At 43.2% G+C, this 19,589-nt stretch overlaps 1 protein-coding gene across 1 annotated transcript; it reads left to right on the forward strand.

Annotated features, from left to right (window-relative positions):
* The first annotated feature begins 452 nt into the window (after positions 1-452).
* ZNF114 (zinc finger protein 114) lies at positions 453-16,954 on the forward strand. Its single transcript, XM_064293938.1, has 5 exons — positions 453-1,107; positions 1,531-1,774; positions 3,757-3,829; positions 9,302-9,428; positions 16,421-16,954. The coding sequence occupies exons 3-5, from the start codon at positions 3,809-3,811 to the stop codon at positions 16,507-16,509; spliced, it is 237 nt and encodes a 78-aa protein (XP_064150008.1). The 5' UTR covers positions 453-1,107; positions 1,531-1,774; positions 3,757-3,808; the 3' UTR covers positions 16,510-16,954.
* Positions 16,955-19,589: the final 2,635 nt, after the last annotated feature.

The following is a 19,589-nucleotide window of genomic DNA, read 5'->3' on the forward strand; positions in this document are numbered from 1 at the left end:
AACTTTGCTTGTTTTTGTTTTTTAACTGAGTCCATATCCTTGTGGTTTGGACTTAGGCAGCCGTCTCTGACTTAAACTGTAACTTGGGGTTGGAGGCCGCTCCTGTCTCAGGAGTCCCTCACTGGGTGGGGGTTGTTGGTGTTGTTAGACGCTGCGGAGTCCATTCAGACTCATGGCGACCCCGCCTGTGCAGAGCAGAACTGCTCCACAGGGTTTTCAAGGCCGTGATCTTTCAGAAGCAGATTGCCAGGCCTTTCTTCAGAGGAGCCTCTGGGCAGGCCGAATTGCCTACCTTTCAGCTAGTAGTGGAGTGCTTAAACTTTTGCACCACCCAGGAATCCTATAACGATCAGAATAGTCTGTCCTGAGAACTGGTTTTGCGGTTTATGTGCTAGACAAATTTCACGGAGTGGGGGAGGTAGACAGCATAGATTCAAAAGGTGGGGGGGGCAAGAGGGAGAGTGGGATCCTCTCTCATATCCGTTTCAGTCATTTTACAGGGCAGAGAAAACCCTATAAACCAGTGGGAGTGTAACCAACAGGGTTAACTGCTCCCCCTCCATCCACCACACCCCGGGTCTGTTGTCAACTCGCTTCCCGTTAAGTCAACCTATGTACCAGCCCAAGGTCACTTCACTGCTCCCCCTCCATTCGGACATGAACAACAAGTCGCAAAGCAGTCCTTAGATGAACCGCATACATCACACCCCGAAAAATACCCCCCCAGCCGCCATGACACTGCACCCCCACACAAGTTAATTAGTTCCCAGAATTGCCCGCCTATTCTCAGAAGCTTCATAAATTATGCCTAAGTTCCCCGTCCTGAACCCTAAAACTACCCTGGAATCCCCAACCTCAGGGAGCTCCATTTGAGAGTCTCCGAGCTCCTAGCTTCACCGGCTTGTAATAAGTCTCCTTTCTCTTCCTCAAAGGCCTGGTGTCTCTGAACTGACTCGGGGTGGCGGGGGTGGAACCCGGAGGGACCCACCCTCACCGGGTAACAGGAGGGACGCTGGCCGTTCTTCGACTCTCCGGAGCTTGCTCACAAAATCCGCCAGGGGGCGCGCTGGAGCTTCGCAAAGCGGGAAGCCTGGAAAACCCGGAATGGTGCGCAGGGTGGAGGGGAGTGTGTGGGCTAAAGGTTGGGACGCCTGACTGACGCTGGCAGTCCTGTCGCCACCAAGTAACCGCTCGAGACCACCAGCTGAGAGCGTCTGGGGAGAATGTCCTGCAAAATGTGTGAATCAGCTTGGGGTGCGATCAAATCCTGGGCCCCTGGGTCAGGTCGCAGGGGCGGGGCGGGGTTGCAAACCCGGGCATGCCCCTCCTGACTTTCGGCTTTCCTCTCCCCAATCCCACTGCCCTCTGTTTTGAGGAGGGGATCTGTGAGCAGGTACAGATCGCTTGGGCCAGAGCTCTGGGTGGGAACAGCAGCAAAAGGAATCGCTGGCTGTAGTCTGTGGTTGTAGAACAGAGGGTCATGGGGGTAATCGCAGGTTCCTAGGCCCTCGTTATTTTATTTTTTTACAGTTGCATCCCTCGTGTCTGCAGCCCAGCAACTCTCGATTTTACTTGCACGCGCGCTTCGTCTGCAAAAGACGCCTACAGAAACATCTAGAAGCAGGCGAGAGTGAACCGGTAAGCGTGCCGGGTTAGTGCAGACACGCAGGCTGAGAGCGGGGCCACGTGGGTTCCAGGGACCTGGAAGCAGATGTCTGCAAACGCCCGCGTCTTGCCGGTTGGTGGGAAAGGGGACGCCTTGGGCGTCAACGTGGTAAGTCCAAAGCGTGCCCTCCACCTTGCCCTAAGGGGAAGGGAAACCTCCCTCCTGGCTTCAGCCTTGAAAAGGCTTCCTTCCCTAGACTTGGGCAGTGTAGATAGCCACAGGCAGTGGTCCGCGTGGTTGTGTTACTGTGGCTGTGGCTTGTCGGTTGGTTGTTGTTAATTGCCGTTGAGTCCCTTCGACTTACGGCGACCCCAAGTGCAGAGTAAAACTGTGCTCAATAGGGTTTTCTATCTTTTTTTAATGATTTTACTTTTTTGTTGTTCTTGTTGAGAATATACACTCATTCAATAATTTACACGTGTACGATTCAGTAACATTGATTGCATTCAAGATGTGCAACCATTTGCACCCTCCTTTTCTGAATTGTTGCTCCCCCATTCACATAAACTCACGGCCCCCTAAGTGTCCTATCTAATCTTCCAAGTTGCTGTTGTCATCTACATGGGATCAACCTATGAGATCCCGTATAGTTAGATCTTAAAAGAGCACAGTGGTCAAGGCAGACATTCTTTACTAGTGAAGCTATTGTTTGGTTTTGAGAAGACTTCAAGGGATATTTTTGGTTTTTCAATAGGATTTTCATGGCTGTAACCTTTCCGAAGCAGGTCATCAGCCCTGTCTTCAGAGGCACCTCTGGGTGGATAGTAGTCAAGTGCTTAACCGTTTGCACCACAAATTGTCGGAGTCAGATTGTGTGTGATTAGAGTGAACTGAAAAATCCTGGGCACATCAGGATGAGAGGAAGCCCATTTGGGTTTTCTTGGAGGCCCTGGGTGGCACTTGGCTGCAGATTTCACCCTCAGACACTGTGCATGTGGCAGGTGGCCTTGGCTCCGTTCCCTGTGGATAGTAAGCTCTCAGGCTGGTGTTCCTGCTCACATCCCAGACTTAATGTGACCCATGGAGCACCGGGTGGGTCCAGGGGTCAGGAGCTGGTGGGAGTGGGCCCCAGAGGAACTGATGTGCAGGTCAGGGTCAAGGGAACTCAAGGAGAGGGCGTCACAAAGTCACAGTCAAATTAACAGACTGGACATCAAGTTCCCTTCTTGGGAAATGGGGCTTTTAATCCCTTCCTCAGCAGCAGTACAGGTCACAACCTTCTTTTCTGGTTTCGGGTAAAACTGGGCTGCTCTTATTGGTGGTGGTGGTGTGGTCAAGTCGATTCTGACTCATAGTGACCCCATGTGACAGAGTAGAACTGCCCCATAGGGTTTCCTAGGCTATAATCTTTATGGAAGCAGATCACCAGGTCTTTCTCCTACAGAGCTACTGGTTGGGTTCCACTGGCCAACCTTTCAGTTAGTAGCCAAGAGCTTAACCACTGCACCACCAGGGCTCCTTTTGGGCTGCTCTAGCTGTGTTAAAACAGTAGCATGTGTGTGTGTGCACGTATTAGTTTCTTAGGGCTGCCGTACTTACAAACTGGGTGGTGTAAAACAACAGTAATTTATTGTCCCACTGTTCTGGAGGCTAGAAGTCCAAAATCAGGGTGTGATCTAGGGAAGGATCCTTCCTTGTTTCTTCCAGCTTCTAGTGGTCCCTGGCGATTCTTGGCATTCCTTGACGTTCCAAAATCTGCCTCCATCTTCACCTGGCCATCTTCCCTCTGTGTGTATCTCTGTGTCTCTTCTCTTTTATGAGGGCATCAGTCATATTGCATTAGGTTCCACCTTATTCCACCATGACCTCACGTGAGCTAGTAACATCTTCAAGGACCTTATTTCCAAACCAAGTCAGGTTCACAGGTACCAGGGTTTAGGAATTCAGCATATCTTTTTAGGAGGATACAGTTCGACCCTTAACAGTGTGTATGTGTGTGTATCTGTGTGTGTGTGTGCTTATCTATATGTTTGTGTCTGTGTGTCTGTGTCTGTCTGTCCAGATGTGCTCACTGAGATTAGTGACAGGTGCTGTCCAGGAATGCAAGGATGCCCATGTTCTCACAGTGCCTTTCTTCTCCCTGAGCTCAGCCTTGCCTGCTTTCTTCACGGAAACCCAGAGAAACAAGGACTGGCTACTGCAATGATGACAAGAATGTCTCAGGTAAGTATGCAGCTAATCCTCCCCTAGAAGAACATTCTTCCTCTCCCCAGGTGAGCATGCCTCTGCAAAAGGCAGGGAATTGATAAAGCAAGTAGAGTCAACCGTTGCCCAGATCTCTCCCATCTCTGCACCTGTTGTTAGAGAGAGACCCAGGACCCCCCAGTATTGACTGATTCTTTCAGCTCCTCATCCAGGCTGCCTGTGGGCTTCATGTTGTGCCGCAAAGCACACTCATAAAAGGATGTGAAATATCTTGATCACACATTCTATAGAGGATGCCCTTTATCACCACTCTTGTTCAACATTGTACTGGAAGTCCTAGCCAGAGCAATTAGGCTACATAAAGAAATAAAGGGCATCCAGAGTGGCAAGGAAGAAGTAAAAGTATCTCTATTTGCAGATGACATGATTTTATACACAGAAAACCCTAAGGAATCCTCCACAAAACTACTGAAACTAATAGAAGAGTTCAGCAGAGTATCGGGATACAAGATAAACATACAAAAATCAGTTGGATTCCTCTACACCAACAAAAAGAACATAGAAGAGGAAATCACCAAATCAATGCCATGTACAGTAGCCTCCAAGAAGATAAAATACTTAGGAATAAATCTTACCAGAGATGTAAAAGAGTTATACAAAGAAAACTACAGTCGACTTCTGCAAGAAACCAAAAGAGACTTACATAAGTGGAGAAACGTACCTTGCTCGTGGATAGGAAGACTTAATGTTATAAAAATGTCTATTCTACCAAAATCGATCTATACATTTAATGCAATTCTGATCCAAATTCCAATGATATTCTTTAATGAGATGGAGAAACAAATCACCAACTTCATATGGAAAGGAAAGAGGCCCCGGATAAATAAGTCATTACTGAAAAAGAAGAACAAAGTGGGAGGCCTTCCTTTACCTGATTTTAGAACCTATTATACTGCCACAGTAGTCAAAACAGCCTGGTAATGGTATAAGAACAGATACATAGACCAACGGAACAGAATTGAGAATCCAGACATAAATCCATCCACATATGAGCAGTTGATATTTGACAAAGGCCCCAAAACAGTTAAATAGGGAAAAGACAATCTTTTTAACAAATGGTGCTGGTATCACTGGATATCCATCTGCAAAAAAATGAAACAAGACCCATACCTCACTCCATGCACAAAAATGAGCTCAAAATGGATCAAAGACCTAAATATAAAATCTAAAACGATAAAGATCATGGAAGAAAAAATAGGGACAATGTTAGGAGCCCTAATATATGGCATAAACAGAACATTATTAAGAATGCAAAAGAGAAACAAGATAACTGGGAGCTCCTAAAAATCAAACACCTATGCTCATCCAAAGACTTCACCAAAAGAGTAAAAAGACTACCTACAGACTGGGAAAACGTTTTTAGCTATGACATTTCTGATCAGCGCCTCATCTCTAAAATCTACATGATACTGCAAAAACTCAACGGCAAAAAGACAAATAACCCAATTAAAAAATGGGCAAAAGATATGAACAGACACTTCACTAAAGAAGACATTCACGTAGCTAACAGATACATGAGGAAATGCTCACAATCATTAGCCATTAGAGAAATGCAGATCAAAACTACACTGAGATTCCATCTCACTCCCACAAGGCTGGCATTAATCCAAAAAACACAAGACAATAACTGTTGGAGAGGCTATGGAGAGATTGAAACACTTATACACTGCTGGTGGGAATGTGAAATGGTACAACCACTTTGGGAATTGATTTGGCACTTCCTTAAAAAGCTAGAAATAGAACTACCATATGATCCAGCAATCCCACTCCTTGGAATATATTCTAGAGAAATAAGAGCCTTTACACAAACAGATATATGCACACCCATGTTCATTGCAGCACTGTTTACAATAGCAAAAAGATGGAAGTAACCAAGGTGCCCATCAACAGATGAATGGATGAATAAATTATGGTATATTCACACAATGGAATACTACACATCGATAAAGAACAGTGAGGAATCTGTGAAACATTTCATAACATGGAGGAACCTGGAAGGCATTATGCTGAGTAAAATTAGTCAGTTGCAAAAGGACAAGTATTGTATAAGACCACTATTATAAGAACTTGAGAAATAGTTTAAACTGAGAAGAAAACATTCTTTTGTGGTTACGAGAGGAGGGAGGGTGGGAGGGTGGGAGAGGGGTATTCAGTAATTAGTTGGTAGATAAGAACTACTTTAGTTGAAGGGAAAGACAGCACACAATACAGGGGAGGTCAGCACAACTGGACTAAACCAAAAGCAAAGAAGTTTCCTGAATAAACTGAATGCTTCGAAGGCCAGTGTAGCAGGGGAAGGGGTTTGGGGACCATGATATCAGGGGACATCTGAGTCAATTGGCATAATAAAATCTATTAAGAAAACATTCTGCATCCCACTTTGAAGAGTGGCGTCTGGGATCTTAAACACTAGCAAGCAGCCATCTAAGATGCATCAGTTGGTCTCAACCCACCTGGATCAAAGGAGAATGAAGAACACCAAGGATACAAGGTAATTACGAGCCCAAGAGATGGAAAGGCCGCATGAACCAGAGTCTACATCATCCTGAGACCAGAAAAACTAGATGGTGCCTAGCTACAACAGATGACTGCCCTGACAGGGAACACAACAGAGAAGCCCTGCGGGAGCAGGAGAGCAGTGGAATGCAGACCCCAAATTCTCATAAGACCAGACTTAATGGTCTGACTGAAACTGGAAGGACCCTGGTGGTCATGGCCCCCAGACCTTCTGTTGTCCCAGGACAGGAACCATTCCCGAAGCCAACTCTTTAGACATGGATTGGACTGGACAGTGGGTTAGAGAGGGATGCTGGTGAGGAGTGAGCTTCTTGGATCAGGTGGACACTTGAGACTATGTTGGCATCTCCTGCCTGGAGCAGAGATGAGAGGGTAGAGGGGATTAGAAGCTGGCGAAATGGACACGAAAAGAGAGAGTGGAGGGAGAGAGCGGGCTGTCTCATTAGGGGGAGAGTAATTGGGAGTATGTAGCAAAGTGTTTATAAGTTTTTATGTGAGAGACTGACTTGATTTGTAAACTTTCACTTAAAGCACAATAAAAATTATAAAAAAAAAAAAGATTCTTTAGAATCCTGATCAAAAGTGGGAAGAATACAGAACAGAGTTTCAAATTCTCTTGGAATCTAGCCTTTCTGGAGCCATGGAGGCTGGATGAGCCCCTGAAACTATGACCCTGAGATAATTTTTAAACCTTAAGCCAAAACTATTCCCAGAAGTCTTCTTTGAACCAAAAAATACAGTATCTTAATAAGTAAAGTATGTCTGCTTTGAGCATTATGCTCTTTTAAAGAATTATCTATGTGAGATCGAGTTGACAATAACAACTTGAAAGGTTAGATGAGAAGCTTAGGGGTGGTGAGTTTGAGTGGAAGAATTCAGAGGAGGATGGCAAGAATGTTTGCACAACTTGAAGAATGGAGTCAATGTCATTGATTTGTACACATAAAAACTGTTAAAATGATGTATGACTGTATATTTTCATCAAAATTAAAAACAGTAAAAGAATATGAAAGTGTTTTTGTTCCAGGGAACCCAGGATTTCACTGTGGAGACAAAGTAGATTAGTGGTTGCCTAAGGGATGGCAGTGGTGGAGAAGAGGAGTAACTGCTTAATGGGTACTGGCTTCCCTTTTGGAGTGATGAAAATGTTTTGGAACTTGGTAGGGGTGGTGGTTACACAATATTGTGAATGAATGTTCTAAATGCCACTAAATTGCTTTAAAATGATTGACTTTTATAGTATGTGGATAACATCTCAATAAAAAGAGCAAGCATTGATCTCCTGCCAGTAGTATGTTTGAGACAGTTCTAGACCTTGGAGATAGCAAGGGAGAAGCATGGTAGAGTGCACAATCTGTTGGTAGAGATTTAATGCCAGTCGTGTGTTGAGGTGTTCTTGAAGCTGTGGGTTGGAATGAAATGACTTGTTGTTGTTGTTCTATGTTACTGTTGAGTCGATTCAGACTCATGGTGACCCCATGTGTGCAGAGTAGAGCTGCTCCACAAGGTTTTTAAGGCTGTGACCTTTTGGAAACATCTCCAGGCCTTTAGTCTGAGGCACCCCTGGGTGATTTTGAATTGCCAATCTTTCAGCTCATAGTCAAGTGCTTAACTGTTTTTGCCACCCAAGGACTCCTAAGAAATGACTTGTTATTGGGTACCGTCAAGTCAATTCTAACTCTTAGCAAACCCATGTGACAGAGTAGAACTTCCCCATAGGATTTTCTTGGCTGTAATCTTTAAGGAAGCAAAATTCCAGGCCTTTTTTCCATAGTGCAGCAGGGTAGGTTCCAATTATCAACCTTTAGGGTAGTAATCGCGTGCTTAACTGTTTGTGCCACCTAACGACTCCTATGAAGTGACTTGGGGAGTGAGTACTGTGGGAGAGGAGAACTGGCTGAGATGGTGCAGAAACCATAAGACTTGTGGCCATCTTGGAAGTGAGGGTGGACAGAGAGAAGAGCCTGGTATGAGAAACCGTAGCTGTCAGCTGCATCCCCTGTGAACTGGAGATTCTCCAGGACTGTGAGTTGCCACCTTCTCCTGGGTACGCTGGTGTTCATGGTTCCCCTGTCTTAGTTGCCCAGTGCTACTGCAACACAGATACCACAAGTGGGTGGCTTTAAAGAACAGAAATTTATTGTCACATGGTTCTGGAGGCTGAAAGTCCAAATCAGGGTCTCAGCCCTGTCGATTCCTTCCTCATCTGTAGCCTGGGCGTTCCTTCGTTCACTGGCAATCCTCACATGTATCTGTCTTCCCCACGGTGTGCGTGCCTCTGTGCCTATGTTGTAGTCGTTGTTGTTAGTTGCTGTCCAGTCAGTTCTGACTCAGAGCGACTCCATGTGTGCAGAGTGGAACCGCTCCATTGGGTTTTCAAGCCTGTGACTTTTCAGAAATAGATCACCAGGCCAGTCTTCAGAGGCACCTCTGCGTGGGTTTGAATTCATGCCATCTTTTTGGCTAGTAGTTGCGCGTTTAACCATTTGCACCACACAGGCACCCCTCTCTCTATGCTGCTTTGCATAAAACTCACAAAGGATTAGATGTAAGATCCACCCCACACTGGTATGACCTCTACTGATTGATTGCATTGCATTACATCACATCATACATTGTTTTACATACATTACGTTACATATATTATATCACATTACATATATTACATTACATTGCATTACATATAAAAAATTTTTTTTTGTAATGTGATATAATATACATAACATACATTACATTATATGCATTACCGCACATACATTACATTACATACATCACATTGCATTGCATTATGGAAGATGATTACATTAGATTACATCCACAGTATAGGGGTTAGAATTCCAACATATATTTTGGGAGGGGGACACAATTCAGTCCACAACATCCCCTAAACCAAAAATGGGTGTGTTGTTCTAGAATTCCGTGACCTTCAGGGATGTGGCTGTGAACTTTACCAAGGAGGAGTGGGACCTGCTGGATCCTTGTCAGAGGAAACTCTTCCAAGATGTGATGCTGGAGAACTACAGGAACCTGGTCTCCACAGGTAAGGATGCCACTCCTTCACTGACTCACCAATGGGACGAATGGTAGGTTAGCACCTCCAGTGGTCCGGGATGTGTGCTGAGAGACATGGCCGCAAGGGGCAGACATCGGTTTCCCCACGAGACTGAAAAATCTGTGCTTATTCTCTTCAAGATTAAAAGCCTTTGGGAATCTGTGAGTGGGGGCAGTGGTGGGTTCAGTGCTAGAATTCTCACCTTCCACTCAGGAGACCCGGGTTCGATTCCCAGCCAAAGCACCGCATACACAGCCACCACCCATCTTGTCAGTGGAGGCTTGGGTGTGGCTATGATGCTGAACAGGTTTCAGTGGAGCTTTCAGACTAAGAGTAGGAAGAAAGGTCCGGTGATCTACCTTCAAAAATCAGCCAGTGAAAACCCTGTGGATCGCAACGGTCCAATCCACAACCAACCAGGAAGTGTTTTGTTCCGTTGTGTATGGGTTGCCGTGAGTCGGGGGCTGACTCGACGGCACCTAACAACAACAAGTAGGTGACATGGGGCACAGAAAAGGGTAGTTCGAGCCCTTTGGACAGAGCTTAGGTGCATCATAAGGAAGGTGAAGGAATTGTTGGGCTGCCCGGATCCTCACATATCCTCACATTTGCTCAGCTGCAGAACCCCTGCAAACCAAAGCAGGGGCTCCAGCTTCATGGCAGGTCTTGTTGTTCCAACACCGTCTCCTCACATCCTGTGCTTTCCCAGTGAGCAGGATCTCAGCTAGGCAAACCCTCTGTGATCTCTCATTTGGAGCAAGAAGGGGACCTAGAGGTATAAACAAAACACAGTTGAGTCAACCCTGACTCATGGCAACACCATGAGTGTCAGAGTAGAGCCGTACTCCGTAAGGTTTTAATGGCCGTGACCATTCAGAAGTAGATTGCCAGGACTTTCTTCCAAGGCACCTCTGGGTGGCCCTGAACCTCCAACCTTTCAGTTAGCAGCCGAACACTTAACCATTTGCACCACCCAGGGACTCCTTCTAGGGACAAGTTTTTGTTGTTAGGTGCTGTCAAGTCGGTTCTGACTCATAGCAACGCTATGTACAACAGAACGAAACACTGCTTGGTCCTGTGCCATCCTCACAATCGTTGTTATGCTTGAGCCTGTTATTGCAGCCACAGCCACTGTGTCAATCCATCTCACTGAGGGTCTTCCTCTTTTTCCCTGACGCTCTAGTTTACCGAGCATGATGTCCTTCTCCAGGGACTGGTCCCTCCTGATAACATGTCCAAAGTATGTGAGATGAAGACTCGCCATCCTTACTTCTAAGGAGCATTCTGGCTGTACTTCTTCCAAGACAGATTTGTTCGTTCTTCTGGCAGTCCATATTACATTCGGTATTCTTCGCCAACACCATAATTCAAAGGCATTGATTCTTCTTCTGTCTTCCTTATTGTCCAGCTTTCAGATGCGTATGAGGCGGGTGAAAATACCATGGCTTGGATCAGGCACACGTCAGTTCTTAAAGTGGGATCTTTACTTCTTAACACCTTACAGAAGTCTTTTGCAGCAGATTTGCCCAATGCAATGTGTCGTTGATTTCTTGACTGCTGCTTCCATGGGCCTTGATTGCGGATCCAAGTAAAATGAAATCCTTTACAACTTAAATATTTTCTCCGTTTACTGATATATTGCTTATTGGTCCAGTTGTGAGGATTTTTGCTTTCTTTATGTGGAAGTGTAATCCATACTGAAGGCTGTGGCTTTTGGTCTTCATCGGTAAGTGCTTTAAGTCCTCTTCACTCTCAACAAGCAAGGTTGTATGTCATCTGCATATTGCAGGTTGTTAATGAGTCTTCCTGCAATCCTGAAATCACATTTTTCTTCATATAGTCCAGATTCTCAGACTATTAGCTCAGCATAGAGATTGAATAAGTATGGTGAAAGGATACAACCCTGACTTTAAACCACACAGTATCCTCTTGTTCTGTCCGAACAACTGCCTCTTAATCTGTGTACAGGTTCCTCATGAGCACAATTAAGTGCTCTGGAATTCCCATTCTTCACAATGTTATCCACAATTTGTTATGATTCACACAGTCAAATGCCTTTGCATAGTCAATAAAACACAGGTAAACATCTTTCTAGTATTCTCTGCTTTCAGCCTGGATCCGTCTGACATCACCAATGATATCCCTGGTTCCACATCTTCTTCTGAATCCAGCTTGAATTTCTGGCAGTTCCCTGTTGATACTGTGTTGCAACCACTTTTGAATGATCTTCAGCAAAATTTTACTTAAGTGTGATATTAATGATAAATGAAACAAAACCAAACCCACTGCCATCGAGTTGATTCCGACTCTTAGCAACCCTAGAGGGCAGGGTAGAACTGCCCCATAGAGTTTCCAAGGAGGATTCAAACTGCCGACCTTTTGGTTAGCAGCCGTAGCACTTAGCCACTACACCACCAGGGTTTCCAATATTAATGATATTATTTGATAATTTTTGCATTCTGTTCGATAATTTCTGCGTTCTGTTGGGTCCCCTTTTGTCTTAGTTATCTTGTACTGCTATAACAGAAATACCACAAGTGGATGGCCTTAACAAAGAGAAATTTAGTCTCTCACAGTCTAGTAAGTTACAAGTCCAAATTCAGGGTGTCAGCTCCAGGGACAGGCTTCCTCTCTTTGTTTGCTCTTGGAAGAAGCTCCTCATCCTCAGTCTTCCCACGGTCGAGGAGCTTCTCAAGCACAGGCACTCCGTGTCCAAAGGACACACTCTGCTCCCGGTGCTGCCTTCTTGGTGGTATGAGGTCCCCAACTCTCTGCTTGCTTCCCTTTCTTTTTATCTCTTGAGAGATAAAAGGTGGGGCAGGCCACACCCCAGGGAAACTCCCTTTACCTTGGATCAGGGAGGTGACCCGAGTAAAAAACCCACTGCCGTCCGATTTCAACTCACAGCGACCTACAGGACAGAGTAGAATTGCCCCATAGAGTTTCCAAGGAGCGCCTGGTGGATTTGAACTGCCGACCTTTTTGGTTAGCAGCCGTAGCACTTAACCACTAAGGGTGGTGTTACAATCCCACCCTAATCCTCTTAACATAAAATTACTGTCACAAAATGGAGGACAACCACACAATACTGGTAATCATGGCCTAACCAAGTTAATACACATATTTTTGAGGGGACATAATTCAATCCATGACACCTTTCTTTGGAATGGGTACATATATGGATCTCTTCCAGTTAGTTGGCCAGGTAGCTGTCTTCCAAATCTCTTGCCATAGATAAGTGAGCACTTCCAGCGCCGCATCCATTTTTTGGAACGTCTTAATTGGTATTCCATCAATAACTGGAGCCTTGTTTTTCAACAGTGCCTTCAGTGCAGCTTGGACATCTTCCTTCAATACCATTGATTCTTGATCACACGCTCCCTCTTAAAATGGTTGGATGTCGACCAGTTCTTTTTGGTACAGTGACCCTGTGTATTCCTTCCACCTTCTTTTGGTTCATCCTGCATCATTTAATATTTTCGCCATCCAAAAACCCATTGCCGTGGAGTCGATTCCAACTCATAGTCACCCTGTAGGACAGATAAGAACTGCCCCATAGAGTTTCCAAGGAACGCCTTGCAGATTCGAACTGTCGACCTCTTGGTTAACAGCCGTAGCACTTAACCACTATGACACCAAGGTTTTCATTTTCCCCCATAGAAGCCTTCAATATTCCAACTCGAGAATTAAATTTTTTCCTCAGTTCTTTCAGCTTGAGAAGTGCCAAGGGTGTTCTTCCCTTTTGGTTCTCTATCTCAGGTCTTTGCACATTTTGTTATAATGCCTCACTTTGTCTTCTCCAACCGCCCTTTGAAATCTTCTGTTCAGCTGTTTTACTTCATCACTTCTTCCTTTAGCTTTAGCTATTCTGCGTTTAAGAACAAGTTTCAGAGTCTCTTCTGGCATCCATTTTGGTCCTTTCTTTCTTTCCTGTCTTTTTAATGACCTCTTGCTTTCTTCATGTATGATATCCTTAATGTCATTCCGCAACTCATCTGGTCTTCAGTCATTAGTGTTGAATGCATCAAATCTATTCTTGAGATGGTCTCTAAATTCAGGTGGGATATACTCAAGGTTGTACCTTGTGGACTTGTTCTAATTTTCTTCACCTTCAGCTTGAACTTGTATATGAGCAATTGATAACCTGTCCCACCTGTGGCCTCTGGCCTTGTTCTGACTGATGATATTGAGCACTTCCATCATCTCTTTCCACAGATGTAGTCGATTTGATTTCTGTGTATTCCATCTAGCAAGGTCCACATGTATAGTCACCATTTATGTTGGTGAAAAAAGGTACTTGCAATGAAGAAGTCATTGGTCTTAAAAAATTCTATCTTGTGACCTCCAGCATCATTTCTATAACCAAGGCCATATTTTCCAACTGCCAGTCCTTCTTCGTTTCCAACTTTCACATTCCAGTCACCAGTAATTATCAATGCATTTTGATTGCATGTTTGATTAATTTCAGACTGTGGAAGTTGGTAAAAATCTTCAATTTCTTCATCTTTGGCATTAGCAGTTGGCGTGTAAATTTGAATACTAGTCATATTAACTGGTCTTCCTTGTAGATGTATGGATATTATCCTATCACTGACAGCGTTGTACTTCAGGATAGATCTTGAAATGTTCTTTTTGATGATAAATGCAATGCCATTCCTTTCAAGTTGTAATTCCTGGCATAGTAGACCATACAATTGTCCAATTCAAAATGGCCAATACCAGTCCACTTCAGCTCACTAATGCCTAGGATATCGATCTTTACACATTCCATTTTATTTTTAACGACTTCCAGTTTTCCTAGATTCATCTGTAATGGAGAATAGGTTGGGAGTTCTTCAAAAAGTTAACCATAGAATTACCATATGACCCACGAATTCCACTCCTAGGTATGTGCCCAAAGTATTTGAAAATAGGTGTTCAAACAAATACATATGCATGTAAGTTTATGACAGTGCTGTTCACAGTATTCAAAAGGTAGAAACAAGTCAAGTGTTCATCAATGGATGAACGGATAAATAAAGCATGGTGTATCTATACGATAGAGTATTATTTAGCCATAAAAAGAATGAAGTGGTGGTAACGTGCTACAATGTGGATGAATCTTGAAAACATTATATTGAGTGAAATAAGCCAGCCACAAAAGGTCACATATTGTATGAATCCATTTATATGAAATGCCCAGAATATTAAATCCATAGAGGAGAAAGCCAGTTAGTGGTTGCCTTGGGACGGAAAATCAAAGAAGAATTGACACATTTGAATTGTGGTATTGGCAAAGAATATTGAATATATCATGGACTGCCGGAAGAACAAAGAACTCAGTTTTAGAGGAAGTACAGCCAGAATGCTCCTTAGAAATGAGTATGGTGAGACTTCTTGCTTATTTTGGACATATTATCAGGAAAGACCAACTGCTAGAAAAGGACAATGTGTTTAATAAAGTAAAGGGTCAGTGAAAACAAGGGAAACCCTACATTAGGTAGATTGACGCAGTGGCTACAACAATGGACTGAAACATACCAACGATTAGAGCGTCGCGCATGACCAGGCAGTGTTTCGTTCTGTTATATACAAGGTTATTAAGAGTCAGCACCAACTTGACGGCACCTAACAACAACACGGAATTGACTCGACGGCAGTGGGGTGGGGGTGGGAACAACAACAGGGAGCGAGGGTGGGGGAAAATGGGGAGTGACTGGCTAATGGGTTGTTGTTGTTTGGTGCTGTCAGGTCGATTTTGACTCAAAGCAACCCCATGTGACAGAGTAGAAGTGCCCCATTGGGTTTTCTAGGCTGTAATCTTTACAGGAGCAGATCACCAGGTCTTTCTCTAGGGAGCCACTGGGTGGATTCACACCACCAACCTTTTGGTTAGCAGCTGGGCGCTTAACCGTTGCACCACCAGGGCTCCTTGCTTAATGGGTACCAGGTTTTATTTTGAAGTGATGAAAATGTTTTGGAATTCAATAGGGGTGATGGTTGCACAACATTGTGAATGTACTTAATGCCACTGTATCGTACATTTTTAAATGGTTGCTTTAATTTTATGTGAATTTCACAAAGAAAATAATGTATTTCATCTGAGAAGAAAGTCAAGGTGACTGTTCCATTTGTAAGCTTCTTCATGGATAAAGAACTTTATTCTTCTACTTCCATCTCTCCTCTCATATCACCTTTTTTTTTCTGAGAGACCTGTCCACCTTCTTTAAATCACGCATGGACTCTATAGCAAGCTTACTTCCACTTAGCATTCCTGGTCATGCCCTCGGTCTCCACAGAACTGTTTATTAATAATTTGCCACCCATATTGAAACTCTGTCCTTATCATAGTTAAACTCTAGGCACAGCCCAAATTCCAGATGTCTTTCTCTGTTTACTAATACAGTTATGCACCGCATTACGTCTGTTCAGGCAATATCTGACCGTGTATATGTCCATGATCCCCAGGTTACAGAAGTCCAACTTAACGTACAACCGTAGTTATAAACCAGTCCCCCTAAAGCCTATTATATTAAAAATTTGAGATACATACAATGGTTCATAATAACAAACAGGGGCTACTTTGTGACACTCATCAAAACATTATTATTACTGTATAATTATATTAAAGATGTTTTAGTGCTTCTGGAAATGTTTCTTTAATGTTTTTTATGCATAGAAAGGTGCACTATATACTAAAACATTTGACCGACTGACGTTAGATACAAACCATACCTAACTGTTCTGAATTACGTACGAATTCAACTTAAACACAGACTTAGGAACGGAACTCATTTGTAATCTGGGGACTGCCTGTATATAATATGGTGTTCGCACAGTGTCAAAATCGCATAAACATCCTATTTCACAAAACATATCGTAGGTGTTAAGCAGTGCATGACTGTATTTTCTTCCCCTTCACGTATCGTGTTAGTTAACTAGGGCTGCTGTAACGAATTAACACAAAGCAAATGACTTAAGAGAGGTTTGTTTTCTCACAGTTCTGGAGGCCAGAAGACCAAAACTAAGACTGCTCCCACCGAAGGCGCTACAGCGAGCATCCTCCCTTGCGTTTTCCAACATCTGGTGACTTCAGGCATTCCTTCAGTTGCAGCTGCATCACTCCATTCTCTGCCTCCGTCTTCACGTGGTCTTCCCCTCTGTGTTTCTCTTCTGTGTCTGTGTGTCTCAAATGTCTCTCTTTTTTTCTCATATAAGGATACTTGTCATTGGAATTAGGGCCCACTTTGTATAATCCAGGATGATCTCATCTCGAGATCCTTAAAATTACATCTGCAAAGACCCTGTTTTCAAATAAAGTTACATTCACAGATACCAGGGGTTAGGACTTAAACATATCTTTTTTTTTTTTAATTATAAAATACATATAACAAAACACTTAACTACTTTAACCATTTTTAAGTGTACAATTCAGTGACATTAACTCCACTCACCATATCGTGTAACCATCACCACGATCCATTTTTCATCCACCTAAACAGTAACTCAGTACCAAAACCAAAAACCAAACCAGATGTCATTGAGTGAGTTCTGACTCAAAGCGGCCCCACAGGACAGTGTAGAACTGCCCCGTAAGGTTTCCAAGGAGCAGCTGGTGGATTTGAACTGCAGACCTTTTGGTTAGCAGCCAAGCTCTTAACCCAAGCTTTTAACCACTGTACCACCAGGACTCTGGTAACTTAGTATCCCTTAAGTAATAAGTCCCCATTTGCCCCTTCCCTCAGGTCCTTGGTAACTGCTAAAAAACCTTTGTCTCCATGAATTTGCCTGTTCTAAGTATTTCATATAAATGGGGTCATACAGTATTTGCTTATTCTAGATAGTTCATATAAGTGGAGTCATCCAGCATTTTTTCTTTCGTGTCTGACATTTCATTCAGGGTAATGTTTTCAAGGTCCATCTGTGCTGTAGCATGTATCAGAACTTGGTTTCTCTTTATGATTGAATAATATTCCGTTGTATGGATGTAGCACATTTTATCTATCCATTCATCTGTTGGTGGACACTTGGGTTGTTTCCTGGACATATCTTTTTAGAGGTCAGTATTCAACCCACTCCACATATATTGGGTGAATATTTGAAAAGAAATCCACATTGCCTATTTTATCATCTTCAACCCACCTTTACTTTCTACAAAAAATAAGTTAATTTTTGTGCCACTTTATTTCAGATTATGACATTCAACTTAAAACCAAAGACTCAACCCCTCAGCAGGATATTTTTACTAAGAAAAAATCTCTGGGCAGAGGATATCCTACGCTGCAACAGAGACAAATAACAAGAATAATCAAAGTGAAAAAACCTTTGCCCAAAGTAAAATTTTTGATTCACACAGAACTAGTCATGGAGAGAAAAGTTATAAATGTTGCTATTGTGGGAAAGCCTTTATTTATAAGGCATTCTTTATGAAACACATGAAAATTCACACTGGAGAGAAACCGTATAAATGCAAAGAATGTGGGAAAGCCTTCAGATATTCCTTACACCTTAATGAACACTTAAGAAAACACATGGTGAAGAAGTCTTATAAATGTAAGGAATGTGGGAAAGCCTACACTACGTCTGCAAAACTTACTGAACACATGAGGACTCACACTGGAGAGAAACCCTACGAATGTGAGGAATGTGGGAAAGCCCTCACTAATTCTTCAGGACTTGAAAGCCCTGTAAGGGCTGATAGTTTGGAGAAGTCTTGTGAGTGAAAGGTCTGTGAGAAAACCTTCATTAATTTTCGCAACACACTGTACATATAAACCAAAAAACTCTTTGCTGTTGAGTCGATTCCGACTCAGAGCAGCACTGCCACATAGGATTTCCAGGGAGTGACTGGTGGATTTGAACTGCCGACCTTTTGGTTAGCAGCCAAGCTCTTAACCACCACACCACCAGGGCTCCACACTGTACATATAAGGAGGACATATTGGAAGGAAGCTCTATGCATTAGTGTATGTGGGAAAGTCTTCTCTGAATGTCTTATCTTACTGAAAAGAAACCCTATGAGAGTAAGGTCTGTGGAAAGCCTTTCATCTTCACTCATCTTTTGTAGGTGTTTGTCCTTACACTAGAGAGGAACCCTATGAATCTAAAGAATATGAAAAACAAAACTTCAGTGTTATCTCAGACTGATAGTCCATTATAAGAATTCACACTGGAAAGATACCTTTTGGGAGTAAAGAATGTGGGAAAGACCTCTTTAAGTACTCATCCCTTAAATTACACGTGAGACCACACACTGAAGAGATATTCTGTGATTGTAGTAAATATGAGAAAAGCCTTCATATTACAGCTTTTCACTTACTGGGCTCAAAACCAAACCACCTGCCATTGAGTCTGTTCCAATTCATGGCAACCCCATGTGTACAGAGCAGAGCTGTGCTCCACAGGGTTTTCAAGGCTGTGACTTTTTAGAAGCAGATCAACAGGCCTTTCTTCCAAAATGCCTCTGAATGGGTTCAAACCACCAACCTTTTGGTTAGTAGTTGAACGCTCAAACCATTTCAGTTCTACCACTTTAATATGTTAATATTATAATTCACTTATATCAGTATGGTCTCATTTCTAATGTGAAGCCCTCTTTGAAGCTGCTTTATTTAGATTTGGGGTTAGTATGTTTCATGATACCATTTTTGTCAGCTTGTTGTAGTTGAGCAGTATGTATATTTGACTGCATTATGATCAGAGTATGTGGTCTTGATATAATATTAATTTGGGATGCCTGTTATGACTCATTTTGGTCTAATGTGGCCAATTCTGTCAGTTGTCTGGCCGTATCAATTCTTCTCATCTTCTTTACTGAAGAAACATAGTTGTTCTCTTTTCCAGAATAAGTACAGTATAATGTTTTTAAATGCATTTCCTGGCTTTTCTCATAAGTGATGGTCGGCAGAGCTTACAGTCTTGACCAGTGAGGAGTGGGCAGAATTCACTGGTTTGGGTTCTGGAGAGATTTCTGGAAAAGGAGGGTATTGTTTGCCTTTTTCTCATAACCAAGTTCCTTTGTCCTCTTCTCTGGAAATTGAATGAAGTGCCCTGAGTTGGGACTTGTAACTTTAGAACCATTGGAATGAAGGTGACGGTCACGACGACACAGCCCAAAATACAAGATTTCTAACTCCCCAGTGGTATGCTTTTGGGGGTCTGCATCCAAAT

Source organism: Loxodonta africana, chromosome 11 (assembly GCF_030014295.1).
Source record: "Loxodonta africana isolate mLoxAfr1 chromosome 11, mLoxAfr1.hap2, whole genome shotgun sequence".
Lineage (NCBI taxonomy): Eukaryota > Metazoa > Chordata > Mammalia > Proboscidea > Elephantidae > Loxodonta > Loxodonta africana.

Coding starts and splice junctions, on each gene's coding strand:
- ZNF114 (XM_064293938.1), top strand. CDS start 3,809: ATGATGACAAGAATGTCTCAG. Junction 3,830..9,301: donor TGATGACAAGAATGTCTCAG/GTAAGTATGCAG, acceptor GTGTTGTTCTAG/AATTCCGTGACCTTCAGGGA. Junction 9,429..16,420: donor CAGGAACCTGGTCTCCACAG/GTAAGGATGCCA, acceptor GTTTTCTCACAG/TTCTGGAGGCCAGAAGACCA.